Source organism: Syngnathoides biaculeatus, chromosome 11 (genome assembly GCF_019802595.1).
Source record: "Syngnathoides biaculeatus isolate LvHL_M chromosome 11, ASM1980259v1, whole genome shotgun sequence".
NCBI lineage: Eukaryota > Metazoa > Chordata > Actinopteri > Syngnathiformes > Syngnathidae > Syngnathoides > Syngnathoides biaculeatus.
In genome coordinates this window covers 18,605,392-18,630,371 of record NC_084650.1, presented here as the reverse complement: position 1 = coordinate 18,630,371, position 24,980 = coordinate 18,605,392, and the positions used below count along the sequence as shown (strand labels likewise).

At 42.6% G+C, this 24,980-nt stretch overlaps 1 protein-coding gene across 3 annotated transcripts in view; it reads left to right on the top strand.

Moving 5' to 3' along the window:
• Positions 1-24,980, top strand: part of aff2 (AF4/FMR2 family, member 2) — a 170,751-nt gene that overhangs the window by 101,867 nt on the left and 43,904 nt on the right. For all 3 annotated transcript variants that reach the window (XM_061834238.1, XM_061834236.1, XM_061834239.1), the window contains 4 exons: positions 2,329-2,365; positions 5,627-5,687; positions 11,451-11,505; positions 24,651-24,688. In XM_061834238.1, the coding sequence (XP_061690222.1) occupies positions 2,329-2,365; positions 5,627-5,687; positions 11,451-11,505; positions 24,651-24,688 (191 nt within the window). The remainder of the gene's footprint in view (positions 1-2,328; positions 2,366-5,626; positions 5,688-11,450; positions 11,506-24,650; positions 24,689-24,980) is intronic.

Genomic DNA, 24,980 nt, shown 5'->3' with positions numbered 1-24,980 from the left:
TCATGGGTAAATAGTCTATCCTTCTCTCTTCATCTTTTCCTGTTGTTGCTTAATTTGTACAAACATTCCATATATATGTAACGTCATTGCCGGCCTACAGAGCGCACCTGGTTATAAGCCTCACCCAGTAGATTTGTGAAGAAAATACCATTTGGTACATACATACGCCGCACCTGTGTAAAAGCCGCAAATGCCCACATTAAAACACAATATTTACATAGAAAGACGGTACACAGACAGAATTTTCAAAGTTTTAATACTTTATCTTAGCTTAACACAGCAACAGGGCAGGTAAAAAAAACAACAACAAAAAACAGCTGTGGCAGCTACACATTAGCAACACGGTAGCACAGCACTGACAGGGCCGGTTAAAAAAAAAAAACATACCTAACTCAGTGAGACGCAGCAGTAACACAGCAGCAACACGCTCGCATGATGCTAATGCTAGCGTGGTGCTAATGCTACCGCGGAGCTAACACGGCTGGTTAAAAAAAACATACCGGTAAAAGTAACTTCCTCGGCACATATATTCCACCGGTTTCACTCTTACCTTTTCCGCTCGAGTGTCCCCTTGCGGCAGTTAGAAAAAAAATGCACAAATTAGCCGTATCACCGCAAAAGCCGCAAGGTTGAAACGTGTAAAAAAAAGTTGCGGCTTATAGGCCGGAAATTACGGTAATTTTTTTGCCATTCGCTTTGATACATTTCCTGACTCAATTGTGAAATTTGCAAAACAGCAAGTGCATTTCTCGAAACAAATTCTACAAATAGCAAAACACAAAAAGCCAGTCTGTGGCTCAAAATGCTTGGTTCATCTCTCAAAATGAAGTATGTTCAAAAATGAAGGTCTTTGTCCGTGTGTGCATTTGCAAACTGTCATCTGGCTTTTTGATGTTTCTTTTGACCTTTTGGCAGAGTGACCTTTCAACCCATTTTGGTAAAGTACAGTGCTCATTTCACATGACACACTCATTCCAGCCTCAGCCAGCATCTTCACGGGGTCTTCTGGTTTTGTTCGTGGGTTCATATGCACATTTCAGACCACAGCACATTCATCTCTAGTACACAGAACCTTCTGAGTGGTATGGTGACTGGAAATTCCCATGGTGTTTATTTTCCTGACTACACGTCGCTCCGGAGTACAAGTCGCAACACCCATAAAATCCATAAAAACGAAAATTAAAAACATATGCATGTTGTACTGGAGTATAAGTTGAATTTTGGGGGAAATTTATTTGATAAAATCCAACACCAAGAACAGACATGTCATCTAAAATTTAAATGAACAATTTAAAATGAAAATAGAACAGAGGCACCAACAGGCTGAACGCTGTGCTTACCTGTTACCTGACACAACTGAAAACGTGCCTGGTATCTTAACATAACATATTAAGAGTTTTTCCAATAATTATATCATAAATAACATACAAAAAAGTTTATCAAAACCATCCGTGTCACTCCAAATGTCCGGTAACTAAAATCCAACGAAATCTTCATCCTCGATGTGGCTTCTAAACAAGTCCGCCAACTCCAGAGGTAGACAACGTGCCGCTTCCTCTTCTACATCACTTACGTCAGACTTATCATCAGTAGCAGTTACAACTAGCCTGTTCAAGACTTTCTGAATCCTGACTGGATGGTTTTGGTGTCACGGAAGCCCATACTTTGTCGAGTCATCCAATGATTTCCCGGAAAGTTGCATGGCGGATTCGCCCGGAAGCTGTGCTCTCCATCCGTCATCTGATACACGGGCCGAGAGCGCCCTCTTATGGTTGTCATACTAACAGTAACAGATAAGCGACTCGAAAAATGGATGGATGGATGTAATAATGTTAATTATTTCACATACAAGTCGCTCTGGAGAATAAGTCGCACCCCCGGCCAAACTATGAAAAAAAACATGACTTATAGTCCAGAAAATACGGTACATGTAATTGTTTGACCAGATAAATGTGACACCTTCAGACACCTGGACATTGCACCCGAAGATGTTCCAGGCTTATGCAAGTCCACAATCCTCTTCCCGGTATCTTGATTGATTTCTTTTGACTTTCCATGATGTCACATAAAGATGCAGCGTTTCAGGTTTCCCCAGTTCAAATATATCCTCAGGTGTTTCTCCATCTAACTCATCAGAAGTATCCATAGACATGACATTATTTGTATTCTCACCAATTGTTTAAAGCCGCTGCAATCTTACTACATATAAACTTCAGATTTTTTAGAAAGTTAAAAAATTGTAATGCTGTGAGATCGGTAATGACCTTTGATAATTCATTCATTGAAGACATTCATCTCTCCTTTTATCCCTTTTTTTCTCCATCCTAGGAGTTGCAGCATATGACCTTAAGCTACAACACCCAGAGTAAGTTTCCCAGCATCAAAGCTTCCGTGCTCACTGCAGAGTCATCAAAATCTATCTGGAAAGAAAGTAACACATGCACAGACACACTTCAAGTAGTTAAACAAAAGGTGAAAGAAATTAAGGAATCACGTGATACAAATTTGGAGAGGGGAATGCAAAGTGAGACGCATGACGAGGCCTGTATCAAAAAGTCAAAACTGATCGGTTTCAAAGTAAGGAAGTATTTATTAGTTTAAAGGTCAAATGTCATCCCTGTAAACATTCTAAAATAGATATTGAAATGAAAAATACATATGACATTATTCACTTCAATGTCTATACAAAAAAATAAATATGAGCAGAGAGCATGTCATCCATGCGCAAAGTTGCGAAAGTGTCATTCGACATCCAAGTGGTCGCCATATTGGCTGTATTTCCTGTCCGTGACATCACTCCGGACGTTTGCTATTGAAAACACGCTGTGGCCCCTACTATGGGACACGCCACTTCTGACACGGAAGCTCTTTTTGAAGAGAGAACATCACACAAAGTTACCAGGGCAATATTACCCTATTGTTTCAAGCCATATTTAGATGATATGTGGATCACAGGCAAACCACCTCCCTGCCCAATCCACCTCCGCCCGGCGGTGATGAAAACAACGCCGCCCGCAAGGGACGACAACGCCGCGGCCAGACCGCCTCCCTGTTTGATCCACTTCCGCGGTGGAGATGAGCCATCAATTGTCGACAAGGCCGGTGGCAATTGACCCCTCCGTACAGGGCACTTAACCACGCCTCCTGAAGTGACGTCACACCACGTGCGCCTACGTCAGACAAACAATTAGCAAAAAGTGCGGCGCAGCAAGAAAAGAATAGAGCGAAACTGTCCGATTTACCAGATGATTTCTCACTCGCATTCTTAGCCAACAGTGAAATGTCGTTGAAAAGCAGACAGCAGTGCTTCAAGTATTTCAGCGAGGGGTATTTCAATGGTATTTACATGCATATCGACGGAGAAACCATTGATATTAGCGCAAGATCTTTCCAGAGTCAGAGGAAGACTGAGAAGCCACATAATAATATATTATAACCCAAAGACAAATTCGTCATTGACAGGTTCCTATTTTCGTGTTACATATCATACTTGTGCAGAATCTGTATATGTATCTGTATAGCTGTTTGTGAACCGCCGTATGAAGGAAAAGAAGGCGAGGCTTGATTTACGAGTTGTTTTTCTCGTTTTCTTTGCGTAACGTCACGCGCTCCCCTCAATAATTATTCTTGAATTAGTGCCGAACCTACGTAAGTCCCGACCGAGTACGACAATCACTACTTTAGTGTCCTCAAACATCCTTCCTTCAGTCTTGGTGTCTCGGTGCACGTCGAAGGCTTTTAGGACTGCTAGTCCGGTTAGCTTAGCTCATTAGGTGCGAACAAAGGGACACGTTTGTGCAGTCAGATCATGGCAAAATATCGCTCAACACAGATCAAGTGTGTCAATCATTCACACGTAGCTATGTTATGCAAGCGAAGAACTGATAATTCATTTATATGAGACATGTATTGAAAAACAAATATAGGGCATACCTTCGTGCTAACAAAGTCCGGTTTACCGTAGCCGCGAACAAAGGGACACGTTTCTGCAGTCAGATCATCGCAAAATATCGCTCAACACAGATCAAGTGTGTCAATCATTCACACTTAGCTATGTTATGCAAGAGAAGAACTGCTAGTTCATTTATATGGGACATGTATTGAAAATCAAATCTCGGGCTTACCTTCGTGGAAACATATCTGTTCCGTTTGATGGATTCAGTTGATCATGCGGTCTTCCACAAAGTTTTATCCATCAAAGACATTTTTTGTACTCGGTTCTTCTGTTCCGGTTGATTTTAGATGGATTCAGTTGATGATGCGGTCTTCCACAAAGTTTGATCCATCAAAGACATTTTTCGTACTGGGTCTTTGGTTTTGGAAAGGGTACGAATCGAACTCCACCAACTAGCCTTTCAGGATACCTGTCGTCACTTTTATAAAGTCCGTGACTACACCTCTTAACTATATCTATTGTTAAGGAACCCAAATACGCCATAAAACGCCAACAGAAGCTATACTGGACCATCTAGCGTTGTCTGAGAAAACTGCGCGTCAAAAAGGGGGCGTGGTTTATGCAGATCTCTGGCCTCTGATTGGTCAGCGACGCGGATGACGCAATTTCTATGGAGGGGTCAATTCACAAGGCCTCCGGAGGCCGTCCTTCAGCGCGTGCTGCATGGAAGCCCTCCGATGCGCACATCGACACATTTAGCACCCCTGACTTACGGATTACGTCCCCCCCAACTATTACTTTTTTTAATAGCTGTATACACACCTATCTGTCATTTGGAACCCACGAAGCTCTCATCTTTTGCACCTGTGCAATCCATTTTTCACGACGAACCAGATCTTTTGGAAAAGTATGAAGAGCGAATCCATCCTCCCGAGTGTTCGAGCAATATCCATTTTGACTAACACCAAGGAACAACGAGCTACCTTCCCGCTGGTAAAACTAGTATAAACAATCGAGACTGCTTGAGTATGCTGCTGTCTCCAACGTCACTTCCTGCTTCTTGTTGAAAACAAATCCCTCGAGAGGATTTTCGTGGCGGGAGTTACATAAAGCCGTATACGTCAAAATCATGTTTTGTGGTGAAAAAAACGGATGGGCCTACCGGCTGCCATTTTTTTCATTAATAACATACTAAAAATCATCCATTTCATGACACTTGACCTTTAACAATGTTTGTACAGCTGTACATCATACACTTAACCACAATTTTACCGAAGCACTGGTAAAGGTAGAAAGAAGAAAACAGATTGATGTTTGATGTTCCCATCACCTGTCAGGACTCTCTCTGCTGTAAATCAAGGATTCATTTCAAACAAATAACTGGCACACAAAACGGCATTGTTTGGGTTTGTAAGTCACAACAAAATATGTCTCAGAGGCATGAAAGCATGGAATTGACTCATGTGGATGCCACAGTTAGCAAAGGAAACTGGGCGGAACAAAAGGAGCTGGCAAAAGCAATAAACAGGAAGAACAAAAAGAAGAAGAAATTATACAATAAAGTCGAGAAGCACTAGGGAATCGATTCATTGAGGAAATCAAGTCACATTTTTTAAAGTTAGTCTTTGAAATCACAGCAATTATCACATTTAAAGGTCTGACGACCCGTCAAACACCACTCAGCACATATAGCAAATGCTGAATGATTTTATTTCCTTTATTGTGTTCCAGAGCGATGTACTGTATCAGCTAGCAAGCCAGCTGCGAAACCAACAACCGCACCACAAAAGTCGTGAGTATCCCCGGAGCTTTCTAAATACACACACACACGCATGATTTCTGACCCAATGTTATGTTTCCCTCAAGATAAAAATGAAGTTTGACTCTAGGACGAAATTCAGTGTTGGTAGAAGAGGGAGAGAAAAAGAAAGATTATGCGGATCAGAGCGGGAAAGTGCAGCTACATTAATTTAACGTGAGCCAGGGGCATATTGCAACATCATTGGCTGCAGCCCACTCCACTCCACTGGCACGGCAACACAGCAGGATTCATGGCTGGGTGGGATTGGAAAGGCAGGGATCTCTGCTTGTAAATCCACCACACGGGCCTAATGATTCTGTTTTACAAAATTAATGTTATGCTAAATCCGCTAAATGTCCAGCTTGTGCTTTGGAACAGGAACCACATCAGAAGCCAAATATTAAACATTCAGAATGTGACCGTGTCCAAGTGAAAAAGTGTATGAAATGTCAATCCACAGCAATTGGATGTAGCGGACTACATGCCTGCCCAGTTGGCATTTTTCCTCTAACGACAGATCGTCAATAACGAATCAATTTCTCCTTTTACATGCATCTGCTCGTGACGGATTCGTATGGGTTTCCAATTCATTAAACAATGGAGTACAATAAAACTTTTAATAATTCTACTTGCAACATTTTATCATAAAGTCGATCAAGTAGTGGCGACTGTCTTTTTAATAAAAAAAAAAAAAGGCTTAATTAAATGTACTGACAAATGACAGGGCATTAAAAGTCACGTCAGAGAGTGTAAGTTAACTGAAAAACAAAATCCTCTACCTAAACAAATAAAACCTTTAAATATGAGTCAGTTTGATTTCTGTAATTTTCCGTGTTTATTCTTCTTCGTTGGCTCTCAAGCGAATCTTTTTAATAGCTCTTTTTTTTTTTTGTTCTTTTGGATGTCAAAAAAAGTAACACACAAAAGAAGAGTTTTGCAAGATGCACTTAGCTCAAGTGAGGTCAACCAATGTTTAAGTGTTTCAACACCTCATTAAACTGAAAGCTACTGTACAGTAAGTATCCATCTCGATACAACAGGGGTGTCAAACTCAGTTCAGTCGCGGGCCACACTGTAGTTACGGCTTCCCTCAGAGGGCCATTATGGCTGCGAAACCATAAGAATATTTAACCGCCTTATCATATTTACACCTGAAATTTATGAAATAGTTTTTGAAGGGTAATGGATTTTTCAACCTCTGTTAATGTTTGGTTAAAAAAAAAAATACTTGTAATATCTCAACATTGTAATTTATGATACATGACAATTTGAAATTTTGGTAGAGATTTTCATAAGAATCAAGGAAGTGGTGGGCCGCATAAAATCATTTGTCGGGCCGGATCTTGCCCCCAGGCCTTGAGTTTGACACCTGTGCTATACAAAATCCATGAACTCGAAGGTTTTGCTTTGCAACTTCGTCGGTGTTGCTGATCATGTGAAAAAAAAGAAGCAAAATCTCAAGTCAATTTGTGATTAATAGTAGTAGTCATTTTTCATGATGATTGATTAAAGTCACTGGCCGTAATTTTGAGTCTAGCATTTCTTCATCCTTCCTAGTTATTAATCTGATTGGTTGATACTATATCAAATTATAACTTCATCATTTCAATGTATTCCATTAATGTTCCCTGTAATGAAAAGTTTCATTCAGATGTACGACAAAAGTTAATTCAGATCTTAAACCTATTGGTGCTTAGTGAGCACATTTAATTTCATTCTACATTGCTGATCCATGTCATGTCATTATCCAAGCCGCTTATCCTCACAAGGGTTGTGGGAAAGCTGGAGCCTATCCCAGCTAGCTTCGGGCAAAAGGCAGACTTCACCCTGAACCGGTCGCCAGTCATTCGCAGGGCAGACGTCGACCCCATCACTGAGCGGGAATCGATCCCACCAAAATGAGGCGTGTGTACCGCTACACCATCAGTGACAGATTACTGATCCAAATTGGGAAAATGTTTAACGGAACAGAATATTCATATTCATCATTAGTGTCAAGGAACAATTACAACATAAAGTGTGTAGTTATTGGGCTAACAGGAAAAGTATTTCCATATGTACTAAATTGTAAGACTGTGCTATAGAAGTGTATAAAAAAAATGAAAAGCAGGAAGAAACTCCATCGTGAAGATAAAAAATTATTCAATATGCAAAGTGATAAAGTTGTTAGATTACTGATACCTAAAACAAAAACATATAGTAACTATAGGCGAGGCGGCACGGTGACTCAGCAAGTAAAGCGTTGGCCTCACAGTTCTGAGGTCCCGGGTTCAATCGCGGACCCGCCTGTGTGGAGTTTACATGTTCTCCCCGTGCCTGCGTGGGTTTTCTCCGGGCACTCCAGTTTCCTCCCACATCCCAAAAACATGCAACATTAATTGGACACTCTAAATTGCCCCTAGGTGTGTTTGTGAGTGTGACGTTGACGACTGGGATAGGCTCCAGCACTTCCACGACCCTCGTGAGGATAGACGGCAAAGAAAATGGATGGACGCATGGTTGGATGGCATACAAGTACGCAGCTCCATCTCTATAGTGCCGACATAACCGGTGTATCACTAACCTACGCGTATTGCACTAGTAAAGTAATACATATAGTAATTATTTGTATGACCAACAACACTTTGCTGCAATAAATATAAACTAGATGATGTCCTTGCGCCATACGAAAACTAGTTCACCGCACAAAAATGTCATAAATTAGTCGGCCTTCGAACATGCGTGAGAGACACTCATGGAGCGGTAACAGGCATGTGTTTGTCGAGCAATAAAGGTCAATGAATGAGCCTTTTATGTCTGTTCGGGCGATAAAATAACATTTTGAGCTGTGTGGTTCACCATTGCTAAGTTTAGGAACTGATAGTCATCATTGCTGGTCGTGAAATGTTTTCATTGCAGTAAAAATGTGCAAAATGTTGGCCAGCTCCGTCGGTGGTTTATATCCAATTCCTGAGCCACACCACTTTCAGCCTTGTTATTTGCGTTGGCATATGCTTGATGAAATCAATTGAGACATGTCATAGATATTTTCATCAATTTTATTGCTCGTGTTGTACTGAGTTGTCGGATAATTTGTCAGAGTAAGTTTAACAAAAATGCTTAAAAAAAGTCAAACACATGAAGCTAAATTGTGGTGATAAATGGTGGTTTGAATTCCAAGATTATTTGACTTTTGAGGCGTTTTTTTTAACCCACTCGCCAACTTTTAAGATTAAACATTCTTCCTGCATGTGCTCGTTCTTGCTTGCATTTTTATTTTATTTTCCATGTTTCTATTCCTTCTCCACAATTTACCATCCCGGGTCCCTGTCCTCCACTCCCCCCCATCATTATCCCCCCATCTTACCTCCCTATCGCACGCCACCCGTCTCTGCCTTTTTATGAAATAAAGTGTGGCTCCGTTTTTCATTCATCCAAATATATCCATCATCACCTACGTGCTGCAGTGCGCCCTTATCTGTGAAGCTTTTCTCATTGCGCTTCACTCATTCACGACTCGCAACGGTCCCATCTGAAAACACCACAACACTGGGGGAGTGTTTTTTAGTGGCGAGAGCTGTGAAGAGAGCAGTTCGTGAGGCAGTAAAAATCCCTTTAGGGGATTCTCTTGTCATAACAATAGCGGTGCTATCTTAAAATAACGGCGGCACGCATGGGTGGTTTATATAAAGCAATAAAACACGGGAACTTGCCAATGCACCGCACATAAATACAAAATAATTTGCTACCCAGCGCAAACACAAGTACATGTTGTGTTTATGTTGAACATGTATTTACGTTGATGCAAATGGAGGGTGAAAGCAACTCATTGGGAGTTGGATTCTGACTCAGAGGGCTCTGTTCTCTCAACATACCCTCTTGTTACCAAAGAATTTTTGGCAGCAGTTCAGCACTTGTCAACACAAAAACGTTTGCAGGTGAAAAAACAATCTGGCTTCTCTCTTCAAACTGAGCATCTGGTTAGGTTTTTTTGGGTTTTCTTTTTTTGTTTTTTGCACCGCTATCCCTCATGCACCATCCTCTTCATCATTCTCAAACATAAGCCAGTGTTAATCCATTTACCAGGACAACCCTTGAAAGGCAATAGCAGCTAAGCGTGTGCTGTATTTAAAGGTCAAGTGTCAAGTGAGACGCATGACGAGGCCTGTATCAAAAATTCAAAACTGATCCGTTTCAAAGTAAGGAAGTATTTATTAGTTTAAAGGTCAAATGTCATCCCTATAAACATTCTAAAATAGATATTGAAATGAAAAATACATATAAGATTATTCGCTTCAATGGCTATGCGAAAAAAATACATGTGAGCGGAGAGCCCATCATCCATGCGCAATGTTGCGGAAGTCTCATTCGGCATCCAAGTGGTCGCCGTATTGGCTGCATCTCCTGTCCGGACATTCGCCATTGAAAACACGGTGTGGACCCTACTATGGGAGATGAACATGCCCCTTCTGACACGGAAGCTCTTTTCGAAGAAGAGAATATCACACAACCGAGTGAAGTGACCCTACTACCCTATTGTTTCGAGCCATATTCAGATGATATGCGATCACGGCCAAACCGCCTTCCTGTTCGATCCACTTCCGCGGTGGAGATGAGCGATGTTGGCGCCGGCGCCGCGACGAGCTACCCCGGCCGAAAAGGCTGGCGGCCGGCTCAGCCTAGTCGACAAGGCCGACGAGGGTGGCTCATTTTCAGCGCCGAGGTGGCTAATCATGGCGCTGAGCCGGGTCGCTTTACGGCGTTGTTCATAGCCGCCGCCATCCGCGATGAACAATACCGCTGGGCCGGGGCGCTCTACGGCGTTGTTGTCGCACGCGGCTGAGTGCGCCATTTTCGGCAGCATTGTTCAGAGCCGCCGCTGCCCGCGAGCCCGATGTGGCAGCCTTCGCTGAAGTCGTGACCGGCGGATGCGGCGCCTCGGCCAGGGTGGCTCATTTTCAGCGCCGAGGTGGCTTATCACGGAGCTGAGCCGGGCTGCTTTACGGCATTGTCGTCGCACGCGGCTGAGTGCGCCATTGTTGGGAGCCTTGTTTATAGCTGCTGCCGTCCGCGAGCCGATGCGGCAGCCCTCGCTAGCGAGGCGACGCAGCAGCCTTCAGTGGTGAGCCGATGTAGCAGCCTTCGCCGGCGAGCCCGGAAGCCGTCCGAGGCGCACATCGACACATTTAGCACGTCTGTCATACGTGCACTGATCTTTTGTCACGTTATGAGAGACTGAATACGTGGTCCGCCCCAAACTATTATTATTTTTAGTAGCTGTATACACACCTACTTGTTATTTGGAACCCACGAAGCTCCCATCCTTTGCAACCGTGCAATTCATTTTTCACGATGAATCGGGTCTCTTAGAAACTTATGAAGAGTAAATCCATCCTCCCAAGTGTTTGAGCAATGTCCAGCAATGCAACGAGCCAGCATTTTGGCTAACACGAAGGAACAATGAGCTACCGTCCCGCAGGTAAAACTAATAGAAACAAACGAGTCCACTGGAGGGCGCTCCTACCCTGTACATCACTTCCTGCTTTTTCTCGAAAACATCCATTGAGATTATTTTTATGGCGGGAGTTACAAAAAGCCGTATACGTCAAAATCATGTTTTGTGGTGAAAAAACGGATGGGTCCATACCGGCTGCCGTTTTTTTCATGAATAACATACTAAAAATCATCCATTTCATGACACTTCACCTTTAAGCTAATTCAAACAGATGTTGAGGTCAGGGTTAAAATTAAACGTGTTGTCTTGTTTCTGCGCAGAATGCTGGAGGATGACTTAAAAATCAGCAGTGACGAGGAAGAGGCAGAGCAACAGGTGAGATGCTTCTATAGTCCGTGGCCCATCCCTTTATTACCCCTTGCCACCATTTATCTTCCATTCAATTATAACCAGTTTTTCTTTAGACTGATTTGTTGTTGTTGTTGTTGTAGCCAAGTACGACGGTCATTATTCCGTATCAAGGTCCAGAAAGTCAGCCACATTGGCCAGTGCACTCCACAGGTGTTCCACCGTCAGTGTGGTTGGTTTTTGAGCACAATTGAAGAGATGACGCGTATCGTGGGGGGGCGACGTCGCACAATGGGCATTTATCAACAATGTTGTTGTTGAGTCGATCCTGATAGTTGTTGAGTTTGTGACACCAGCCCGAATGGAGTTGGGATAGCGTCGATATCACGCGGAAATCGTCTTTCGGATTCGTCTACTGGAGGCGGGTAGCCGCCCAACGCGATGTTGGGTTTGTAGCCGGCGATCCATCGAACGGCCGTAGCCGACGGGATCACCGAGAGGCCGCGCCTGTAGTCCCGGTTAGCGCTCATTCAAGATGGATCTATGTGCCTGCACCACGCCTCTCCACCCCTGGAGTCGCCCAAAGTACGAATGGTCAACCGTTTTTTTGGGCCTCCGGAGTGGCCCACGCCGGCCGTGCTGCTCCGCATCGTGCTAATCCGTGCCGGCATTGAGCTCATTGAGCCCGGGCCCGTCCAGACTGATTTGTTCATCAGTCTCAGCGTCTATTTAATTATTTTAACTTTAAGCATTCATCCACAGTTAATTTTCATTTCCTTTCTCCTGTCATCAGTTGAATCAGGCATACCTTTGCAATCAGCTTTCAATTTGCTTACATTTGCGAGTATCGGATGTGTGGTATCAAGTGTGGCACGGAGTTTTTCGTCTTTCATCCAGAGCTCGCTAAAGTTGAAAAGAGCTCCTTCAAGATTAATGGCAGTTGAGGAAAAGGCTCTCAAATTCTTCCACACCAAACTCTTCCAACAATACCTTTTTTAGATTCCACAGAAAAGTAACTTTTAATTGTTACAGACGTGATTTGGTTGATCGAAAAAAGACTGAAAAATAGTATTATGAAATTGTATTATGAATGAAATATATCTAGTACATCTATAAATAAATGCTATTCTGTTTTCAAAATGTACACAATATTATTGTTTATTATTTAGGTGCATACTTTTTCCCCCCAAAAATTACAAATTTAAATACAAATTCAACTATGTAAACAACTAAATTGCATTCAGATTTGCATCACGGCATGCAAGCGTGCTTTCATAGCGTGTATATCGGATCCATTCAAAAACGTTTAAATTTCTTGTTTTAGTACATGATTGAAACGCATGAATTTGACGACAATTATTAACGTCATGTGTCGTTATCAGGAAATAATAGACATTTTTACAAGTAATTGCTTCCGAACCCGCACCTCATTATTGTGGTGGTCGATCGATTTTGAGAATGAAGTCGCTTAACAGAGGGGTAACTTCCTTCTTTCCAACTGTATCGACAATTTCTCGTTCCATCCAATCCCATCGGAATTTATTTTTGACATATTTATCAATTTCTTTCACCCGAGAGGCGTTTTTCCTCTTGAGCACCGCCTTCGCGTTCACTTGAAAATGGCCCCATGATCTGCCTCGTATACAACAAGCATTTTCATTGGTCAGGAGGAGCACAATCAACCAATCAACAGACGTGTAGCTAATATTCCACCTTGCTTGCAAAAATTGGACCGGAGTATAAATGAATGTAGATTCCGGCACGAGTTACGGTCGGAATATTGCAAAAAATGAAAAATGGAGAATATATCCATCCATCCATTTTCTTTGCCGCTCATCCTCACGAGGGTCGCGGGGAGTGCTGGAGCCTATCCCAGTTGTCAATGGGCAGGAGGCGGGGTACACCCTGAACTGGTTGCCAGCCAATCGCAGGCCACATCGAGACAAACAGCTGCACTCACAATCACACCTTGGGGCAATTTAGAGGGTCCAATTAATGTTGCTTGTTTTTGGAATGTGGGAGGAAACCAGAATGCCTGGAGAAAACCCACGCAGGCATGGTTAGAACATGCAAACTCCACACAGGCTGGTCCAGGATTGAACCCGGGACCTCAGAACTGTGAGGCCGACACTTCACCAGCTGAGCTGAATATATATATATTATATATATATATATATATAGAGAGAGAGAGAGAAGAGAGAGAGAGAGAGAGAAGAGAGAGAGAAGAGAGAGAGAGAGAGAGAGAGAGAGAGGAGAGAGAGAGAGAGAGAGAGGCTCTCGCTCGCTCGCTCGACGAGGAGATCTCTAGAGCGACTCTTAGAGAATCGAGAGAGAGAGATTTTTTTGATCAATGCCATTTAAAAAGACAGAATTCTGCCTATAAACGGAAAAATCACATCTGCTATTAACACAAAGTTAGAGGCTTTGATATGTCCAGACAAAAATGATTAGTCCTAACCCTTTTTTATTCTTTATTTAATTATGATGTGTGTCCCAAGACTTTTGTTCAGATGGGGTATGTATCCAAGCATTCAAATATTGGTAAAAAAACTAAACAAATTTCCACATTTATTAAAAAAAAATAACCTTGGGGCAACACCAAAATATGTGAATATGTATGAGAAGTGTGATAGAGCCTCACTCTCCACTAATCACAATCTTTGCGCACTGCCAGTGGTGGGGAGGGACCGGGGGGGGGGGGGGGGGGGTCGGGCCACCGTCCCTCCCCACTCACATCGGCGCTCATCAAAGAGTCCGTCAAATGCTAATGAAAATTTACCAATTCCTCTCATTCTTTTTAACTGTCCCTCTGATTGAATAATTATGGGGTGATCAAGATAATTACGAACACTGGCAGGTTTTAGTTTTTGTAATCATGCCGAAAGTGGATCGGTTAATTACAGAATTGTGACAAGTGGCTTCCATAATCACGTCATCTATACTTACTTGATTACAGAGGAGCTAACGTGCACTTCAGACGTCACCCCCCCCCCCCCCAAGTTTTTATGTACACTCTTGCAGTACATCTGTTAAAATAGTTCAGCTTGATGTATAACTCGGGGTGTCGCAAGCTGTCCAATGTTTCGGGATCTGAGTCAGACAATATCGTTGCGATAGATTGAATGGCAATTTTATTTTCATAACTTAGCGGCGCTTGATATTTCTCCTTCCACTTTGCACCTTTGCACGCAACCCGCAGACGTTCTATGCAAATCGCTACCTGGCTCGCCCTGAGTAAAAAAAAAAAAAAAAAAAAAAGGAACTGGAGAGACAAAGACGGAGCAGACATACTGATAACAGTGCTGACAGGAGGAGATGAAGAGCGGGAGGGATGCAAAGATGCAAGAAGAGAGGGAGGGCTGACATGAATCCAGTGGCATTTTTTTTTCTGTGCATGCAGTTAATAGGCTTATAGCAAATGAGTGCATGGCGTATTAGTAAGCTTTTATAGCCCCAAGTAAAACACAACACACAGAGACATTCACAATCAAACACACAGATGCTCGTGTGTTGCGCAAATCTTGGCAGCCTCTCATGCGCCGTCATTAGTATTCTGCGGCGCGGCGCTGCGAGGGCAGCAGAGGAGTATGATGAATATGTTTTTGCACCGAGCAAAGACACGACGGAGGGCAGGGGAATTGAAAGAAGGAGCGGAGGAAGGAGGGATGAATGGAAAAGCAGGGGAAGCACGGCGGCGAGACGGAGAGAGGAAGAAGAGAGATGTTCCTGGCGACTTTAAAAATCTGAAAGAAAAACACCAACCCAATTACCGCGGCGCGGATGTCCTTTGTCTCGAGCTCCCTGCACATTTCTCTCTGTGATGACAGACCACCTTGGTCAAAGCAAGGTCACACTAAAAAGCGCCGGCTTTCTATAAAAGTTCAATTGCAGCCGGTAAAAAAAAATGGCCACAAACTCAGGGGAAGTCTCCTCGAAATCTGCCCTATGCTAAATAATCAGACTCTCTGAAGAGCGCAATTGTGTGAACATAAGGGGTCATATTGCTTTGTTTAACATGATGGGGTGTCGCGTGTGTTCGCAAGCCCTCTTGAGTTCATTGCTTCATTGCGTAACATGTAACTACATATTTTAATGACAGGAACAAGATGAAGTCTCGTTTACGTTGTTTACCCTTGAACAAAAATAGCTGGAAATTGGTCTACCAAAAAGGAATAACAGAGCGTCATTCAGCAGCGCAGTTTTGCAGAGTTAACATTTAATGTACGTATTACAGTGAAGGAAATAAGCATTTGAACACCCTGCTATATATTGCAATTTCTACCACTGAGAAATCACGGAGGGGTCTGAAATTTTCATCGTAGGTGCATGTCCAATGTGAGAGAGATAATCTAAAAAGAAAAATCCAGAAATCACAATGTATGTTTTTTTTAATGATTTATTTTATGTGATGCAGCTGCAAATAAGTGTTTGAACACCTGAGAAAATATTTGGTACAGTAGCCTTTGTTTGCAGTTACAGAGGTCAAGTGTTTCCTGTAGTTGTTCATCAGGTATGCAAACACTGCAGGAGGGATTTTGGCCCATTCCTCCACACAGATGATCTCTAAATCAGACAGCTTTGACCATTTGGATGATACAGAGGAGTCAGGGGGAGTCAGTTTTGTGGTCAGATGAGACCCAATTGGAACTTTTTGGTCATAATTCCACTAACCGTGTTTCGAGGAAGACGACTGATGAGTTCCATCCCAAGAAGACCGTCCCTACTGTGAAGCATGGGGTGTGGTAGCATCATGCTTTTGGTGGAGGCGGGGTGGGGTTCTGCACATGGGATGATCCTTAGAAAGGTGAGAAATCAGACTAGGACTACATGACAGGACTTGGTTAATGGCCTGAAAAGAGCTGGGACCACTGTTTCCAAGGCGACTGTTGCTAATACACTAAGACATCATGGTTTGAAATCATGCATGGCACGGAAGTTTCCCCTGCTTAAACCAGCACATGTCAAGGCCTGTCTTAGGTTTGCCAATGACCATTTGGATGATACAAAGGAGTCATGGGAGAATGTTTTGTGGTCAGATGAGAACAAAAATTGAACTTTTTGGTCATAATTCCACTAATCGTGTTTGGAGGAAGACGAATGATGAGTTCCATCCCAAGAACACCATCACTTCTGTGAAGCATGAGGGTGGCAGGATCACGCTTTGGGGGTGTTTATCTGCACATGGGACAGGACGACTGCAATGTATTAAGGAGAGGATGACCGCGGCCATGTATTGTGAAATTTTGGGGAACAACTTCTTTCCCTCAGTCAGAGCATTGAAGATGGGTCGTCGGTGGGTCTTTAAACATGACAATGACGCGAAGCACACATGCAGAAAAACCAAGGAGTGACTCCGTAAGAAGCATATCAAGGTTCTGATGTGGCCTAGCCAGTCTCCAGACTGAAACCCAATAGAAAATCTTTGGAGGCAGCTGAAACTCCATGTTTCTCAGCGACAGCCCAGAAACCTGTCTGATCTCGAGAAGATCTGTGTGGAGGACTGGGCCAAAATCCCTCCTGCAGTGTGTGCAAAACTACAGGAAATGTTTGACCTATGTAATTGCAAACAAAGGCCACTGTACCACTTATTTTCTTCACTGTATGTATGAGAAGTATGACTGAAGAACCCCTCCTTAAAGGAATCAACATTTTACCAATTCCAGCTGGACGCTCCATTGACTCAGACTAACTCGCCAATAGTAGTGTTACGGTTCATATCTTGTATTTTCGCGTGACTGCTGTGGGATCGATTCCATACACAATGACCCATTCACAGTCACCCAGTGATTGAGTGGCAACTGGTGCAGGATGTGGTCAGCCTTTCGCCTTGAGTCTGCTGGGATAAGCTTTAGCTCGTGCCTTAACCCTTTACAGGAAACCTGATAAATAAATGGAGGGATGGAACTGCAAGGAAAACAGTCCATAATCACCAATTTCTATGGTCATAGTATGTTGTATTAACCTGGAGTCAGTGCAAATGTTTATGACGTTTTTGTGTTGGTAGCTACAGTACATTTACTGTCTATTCTTCTTTAGCTTCAAATATTTAAAAAAAAAAAAGATTATTTACATTCAGTTTACCACGATGACGTCAAATACATTGCAACAAAAGGAACTGAAAAAAATAACACTATTCGTTATCATTAGAAAGTATCACAAACCAACGGTGTGGGGGCAGACCCAAATGCAGGACTTCAAGATGAGGGCATGATGTTAGACGCGGTTTTATTTCAAAAAGTGGTCAATTCCAAAAAGCAGTCCAAAACAAGGCACAGGTACAGATACGCTAGGCTAGGCAGGATCCAAAAGACGTAAAGCAAGCTCCGATGACTATGGGGCAAACTAATGAGCATAATAGGAGGTGATGAGCAAAAGGGGCACATAATCGCTATGACGACGATTGCTCAACACTACACTTACTCTTAGTGGTGGAGAATTCTACTGGCAGTGAATGCAACACACTGACACAAGGCAACAAACTGGCAACGCCAGTGACTTAACTCCAAACTTAAATACATGGTCAATTATAATGCCGAATGCGGAACAGCTGTGACGAGTGCCAGAGATGGCACCGCCCAGAGCGAGTGGGACATACATACGCTGCAGCTGTGTAAAAGCCGCAAGTGAAACCTACTTTGAAACACGCTATACTTACACAGAAAGATGGTACACAGAAAGAGTTTACCGCTAGCGCCATGCTAACGCTAACAGGGCCGGTTAAAATAAAACTTACCAGTAAATATCACTGAGACACGCCAGTAACACAGCAGCAACACGCTAGCACAGCGGTAACGCTAGCGCAGCACTAACAGGACCAGTAAAAGTCACTTCCTCGGCACATATATTATACTGGTCTCATTCTTACCTTTACCGCTCAAGTGCCCCCTTGCGGCCGTTAGAAAAAATGCACAAATTAGCCGCCTCACCACACTTTTACTTGACAAATCATCTCGTTTAGAGTTGGATTATTACATTTTAATTGAGACCGTTTCCATTTTTTTCAAGTAAAAAAAACCTAGCTACTCAGCGTGCGTTGTTGCACACTTTGCAGTGCGACGTAGCCCCCTGAATAAACGACGACTGGAGCAGCTTCAAGGATAATAACCATTTGGATGTAAGGATCATGTTGTCAGTCAAGTCAGCCAAATGAGGTTGGCAACCTGCAGGTTTGCGTGCGTTCCGCTATTAGAATGTACAGTACATATAGTTAGGAGCTACATTTGAATATAATTTTTATACCGCTGACAGTGTTCATTCAAGTGTCACCGTTAAAATGTCACCAGTTGTGTCTCTGTGATAAAGATGTCTACTCTGTTTTTAAAATTGAGACCACAGCATATGAAACATAACCTTTTAATGACAAGTGTAATTTGTTTGCTTGTATTTATATTTTAAAGATGCCAACATTTTGAAGTCGTGTATTATTCCCTTAATTATGGTGGCCTGCGCATATGTGGCTCACTCCCACCTCTGCTCTAATTGACCTTGAAAATGAAATTAATTGAAACAGATGGTTGAATCCAGCTTGATTGTCAGCTCTTACTGCAGCGAACATCGATCAAATATCTTGAAATGCCTCAACCGATTACTTCATCGGGGTCAAGTGCAAATGAGCCTGTAAAAGGGACTCGGTGTGCTTCAAAGCAGGTGTGTAAACGGAATAATCTCTCATATCTTTGTAGACACGGGAAAGTAATACCGATACCGCGACTTTTTACGTACATGCTACACAACCAATTCAGGAGAAAATATAGAAAAGAATACCCAAAGATGGTGGCCAATACTAGCTTTCTTTTTTAAAATATGGCTGATTCCACTGTAATTAAATAAGCACTGAATGGATGTATCCAGCAAAGCAAGACTTGGATAAAGCATTGTATAAGAAATGATAGATTTTTGAACCGCTTTCTGATTTATAAAATGCAAATAAATCACCATTCAAGGCTGTGTCAGAGGCGTTTTGTTTAGCGGAAAGTGAATAACAAACACTGGCACGATGAGTCACACCCACTGGTGTCTGGAAAATATTTATCCGAGGACAGGGTTTAATAACCAAGCTGGTATACATTCATCAGAAGAATGTTTTAATACCCTATTTTTGTCACTTTTGATCATACAGTTGTTAATCTCACAGTAGGATTATTATTGTGATTATAGTTTTTACTGGTGTAGCATCTCACGTCATCAACAGCCACTGTAATTTCTCGAGTATAATGCATTCTGGAGTATAATGCGCACCCCCAAAGTTGACCTAAAAATTCGTTCCTTCAAAGTCATTGATGACTTGCTCCAGTTCTGTTGCCTCCTCCACCGTGCTACCAGTGCAGCCTCTTGCCCCCGTTCGGCTACAATCGGTCGCAGCTCTTCATAGCGTCAGGTCCCGATCAAAACGAGAGCTCAAACTACGTAGAAATGAGCGTCACGGCCACTTAAAAAATAAGCGAGCTGTTCAATTGTGTGCGCTATCCCATTTTCTTTTTAAATGTGCCATTGCGATCGATCGTACTATGTAGTTTTGTTAGTTAGCTATTAGCAGTTAGCTCACGTTGTTTTGCTTCCTGTTTGGCCGTGTCATCCGCCACAGTGAGGTCACATTTCTGCACAACTAGCCCATGTGGTCGACATTTTTTTGTATTCGTTTAAGTTAAAACAAACTCACGGGCTGTTGTTTCTGATATTCGCTGCGGTAGCAAGAAATACGTGACGCTCACGATCCTAAAATGCAGCCCCCTCCCCGAGGAGGTCAGCGTTCAGGTTGGTGGCACACATTACCGTAATTTATATAAATATGTAACATAAGACATCAAATATCATATCGAAATGTGTATGTATACCTTTTTTTTAATATTTATTATTTAATTTATTTTACCTGTATACGACTATACAATGTTTTTTTTTTTCCATCCATACTTAAATATAATGCGCTCTCTTGACTTTTTGAAAATATTTTTGGGAAAAAATTGAGCATTATTTTTGAGATTACGGTATTTAATATTTTGGTTACTGTATCTTTTGTGGGAACTGAACCCACACTGTGTGCCTTGATGAAACGCTACGCCATAATTGATTTAGTAATAATCACTGAAATAACGGATGAAATACAGTAAAGCATTATTGGACCTTTGGAATTAGTTTGGTAGAGCTCGTTACATTTTTAAGATTTGTGGAGCGTTCCTGTGTGCCTCATATTCTGTCCAATTGAGTTTGTATAAATAATCGTGCTTTTTTGTCCAGTAATGTCAACACACACGCACTTTCAGGGCTTTAATTTTGTAGACATCAAATCTGCCAGCGGATCTTGATTTCTGTGCAAGCGCAAGGCTCGGTATGCGTTTGCCAATTTGGCAAAGCAGTCTTTTGGCCAAGCTGGGTGTGCCGGCACAACAGACTTGAGTATCCATGGAGACGGGCCTGGTGGAGTGACAATTTGGTGTCAGAAAGACGATCGAGACCTGCTCAAATCACGTTTAAGTCTTGGTGCAAGGTAGACCACTAGCGTAGGAAGGTTCTGGTGGATTTGATTGAGAACAATGATAATAATAATCCATCCATTTTCTTTTGCCGCCGATCCTCACGAGGTTTACGGGGAGTGCTGGAGCCTATCACCGCTATCAACGGGCAGGAGACGGAGTACACCTTGAACTGGTTGCCATCCAACCGCAGGGCACATAGAGACAAACAGCCGCACTTACAATCACACCTAGGGGCAATTTAGAGTGTCCACTTAATGTTGCATGTTTTTGGGATGTGGGAGGAAACCCAGAGAAATCCCACGCAGGCACAGGGAGACCATCCAAACTCAGGCGGGGCCAGGATCGTACCTGGGTGCTCAGAACTGTGAGGCCATTGCTTTACCAGCTGAGCCACCATGCTGCCGATAATAATAATCATTATAATAATAGCAAGCGGCACAGTGGATCAACTGGTTAAAGCGTTGTCCTCACAGTTCTGAGGACGGGGGTTCAATTCCTGGCCCCGCCTGTGTGGAGTTTCCATGTTCTCCCCGTGCCTGCGTTGGTTTTCACTGGCCACTCCGGTTTGCTCCCACATCCCAAAAACATGCAACGTTAATTGGACACTCTAAATTGCCCCTAGGTGTGATTGTGAGTGTGGCTGTTTGTCTGTCTCCATGCGCTCTACGATTGACTGACCACCAGTTCAGGGTGTACCCAGAAAATAGCTGGGATAGGCTTCAGCACTCCTTCGACCCTTGTGAGGATTAGCGGCTCGGAAAATGAATGAATGAATGAATAATAATAAGATAGCTTTATACCCAAAGGAATTGAGCTCTCCCTCCAACACTATACCTTTTTTTTTTTTTTTTTTTTTTTAACCATGTCACGGTACGTTTTCTGTCTTATTTCCAAAAGTTCAGGACACTGTGACACCGCATTAATAATTGAGCCAACATTCTCTCCTTTCTTATTTTTCCATAGTGTAGAATCTGTAGTTTCTCTCTGAAATCATTCCTCCGCTGTCCGTCTCTGTTACTGGAGGAGCCGAGATGTCATCACAGCGTGTTTCCACCTAAATTGAAAATCTTTCACTTGTAGTCATGTTATTTTTTCCTAGAGTGGGATCTATAGGGAAACAGATATAGTTTTGCAATTGGTGTACAGCGATTCCTCGCTATATTCCAGATCAAATTCAGTGCAACAAGATTTTTTTCATATTGCACATAATTGCCCATATTGTGGGATATTTGTTGTGCTAAAATAAATTAATCTAAAACGACAACAGCCTAAAACTATAAATCACACCCAAAAAAACAAAATAAAAATTCATTTAAACACATAACAAGGATCGATCATGTAGTGGTACACACGCCTGCCTTAGGTGCGGGAGCATTGGATCGATTCCCGCTCAGTGATGGTGTCGCTACCTGCCCTGCGACTGACTGGCGACCAGTTCAGGGTGTAGTCCGCCTTTAGCACGAAGCTAGCTGGGATAGGCTCCCGCTTTCCTGCAACCCTTGTGGGGATAAGCGGCTTGGATAATGACATGACATTGCAAGGATTGTAATGTAGGAATAGTGTACAGTACCACGGACACGTGAAAGTGTTTATAAGTGTACGGTCGAGGTTAATAGAAGTATGGGGAAGATTAATAAGTATCTGGGGAAGTTCATAAACTTTTAAAATATATATATATATATAAGCAATTGAAAAAATATTTAGTCACCGCTTCACAGATTTCACCTACTGCTGTGGTGGTCTGGAACCGAACCCCCCGCGATAAACGAGCGATTACTGAGGTCACGGTCAGATTGACAGGCTATATCGGATTTAATGCGTTTACACCGCGGTTGCCTCGGCAGATAGCCGATACATATTGGATTTTTATCCACATTTGGGAGGGGCCTGATTCTGATCAGCCACAGAGCATATGCGAATTGGGCCACTTGAGAGCAAATACCTAGAATGACTTGTCATCCATGGCGCAGCCATGTTTAGCGGAATTAGTGAATAATTGGCGCCCGTGTTGTTCTTTAAACCCTTGGGGGATATATTACCGCAGAGATCCTCTTCATGAACCCTGCAAATCTCCCTGAGCCACAGAGCTGACAAGCTTTATTATTCAAGACTGTAGCTCAGTTTCAAGCGATCGGAACCACAAAACCACTAGTGCTGATAATCTCATCATTCCTTGAGAGACGGTAAAGGGACCGAATGCAAATTCATTTTCATTAACAGATGAAGATAAATACATACATATTTTCGTTGTGTTAGACTAACTGATCCAGTAGCCACATAGAAAACTCACTGAGATGATGACTTCCATTATTCCACTCGAATTATGTGTAAAATTACTGGATTATGAATATTACTAATTTATGTCATTGCATGTGCCTAGTGAGTTTGAATGTGTTCATATTTTAAAAGCAAATGTTTGACAGTTATGTCTAAACATATACCATAATTGCCGCATCTTTTTTCACACGCTTTCAACCCTGCGGTTTTTGCGACGATGCGGCTCATTTGTGCATTTTTTTTCTAACGGCTGCAAGGGGGCACTTGAGCAGAAAAGGTAAAAATGAGACCGGTGGAATATATGTGCCGTGGAAGTGACTTTATCGGCCCTGTTAGCGCTAGCATTAGCGCTGTGCTTTCGTGTTGCTGATCTGTTACTGGTGTGTTACAGTGATATTTACTGGTAAGTTTTAGTTTAACTGGCCCTGTTAGCGCCAGTGTTAGAACTAGCTTTAGCGTTAGCACTAGCGTTAGCACGGTGCTAGCATTAGCACTAGTGTTAAACTGTGTGTACCGTTTTTGTAAATATCTCGTGTTTCAATGTGGGCACTTGTGCCTTTTACACAGCTACGGCATATGTATGTACCAAATGGTATTTCCTTTACAAATGTACTCAGTGAGGCTTATAACCAGGTGCGCTCTGTAGGCCGGGAATTACGGTATTCATGTATCATCATCATCTGATTTTATTTTGATTATTGTTTATTTAATTGTTTTGTGAATTACTTTACCACTGTTGGGCCCCTGAACAGAAAATCCAATATTAATGACAGTTATGTATTGATAATTACTGTTTTATCTCAGTTTGGACTGAAATGAATTCTAAACCAACCATCCCTCCGTCAATTCATTTTAGAGTTGCAAATAAGCTGGATCCTATTAGAGCGAGAGGCAGGGGCTGGTTGCCAGAAAATCGCAGCTCTAATTTCACCAAACACGGAAGAATATCACATTTGCATGTTCAGTTTAATTGAAGACTCTAAATTAGGTGTGAATGTGTTTTTTTTTTTTTTTATGTGACTAGTGATTGGCTGGCAACCAGTTCAGGTTGTACACTGCTTCTCGCCCAAAGTCATCTTGGATAGGATTCAGGCGGCAAACCCACAACACTATTGAGATAATAGAACATGAAGTGCTGGATAAAGACAATTGACAGCATAAAGGACTCCAGTATATGGCACATAGAAGGGAAAAAAATCTCATTCAACTTCCAGTTTCTTGTCAATTTTTCACCCAGCCAGCCATACATGCACATACACACACACACCAGCGCTCACACGCTTGTCAATCATGCTCCGATGACACAACTGCATGCTTTCATAAAACACAGACATGCCACTCCACATAGATTTCTTCATGCTAATATTGTCACGGCATTAACATGGAAAAAATGTTAACGTACGCGTCTGCGTTTGTTGACAGGTGTCCAACAAACCCAAAGCCAGAGCGACCGCCGTAAGGTAAGACACGCATTCTGCTGTTGTTAAATAACGTTGGTTATGGCGCATGTGCTTTTTAGAAGTGGGGCTGTTTCAAGGTTATTGTGAACATAATCCCCATCAGGCAATCTGGAGCCACAGCGACTATAATTATCGGAAACATCTGCAATGCCGTGCGCTCAGCGAATTTCTGTCACCATTTTGCACCATCACAAACATTCCTCACAAGGCAGCAGGTGTCACTATTTGATGGTTCACGCATAAACTGCCGCACATCTGGCCGCATGTAACCCATTAGTTTGTGTTTATGTTG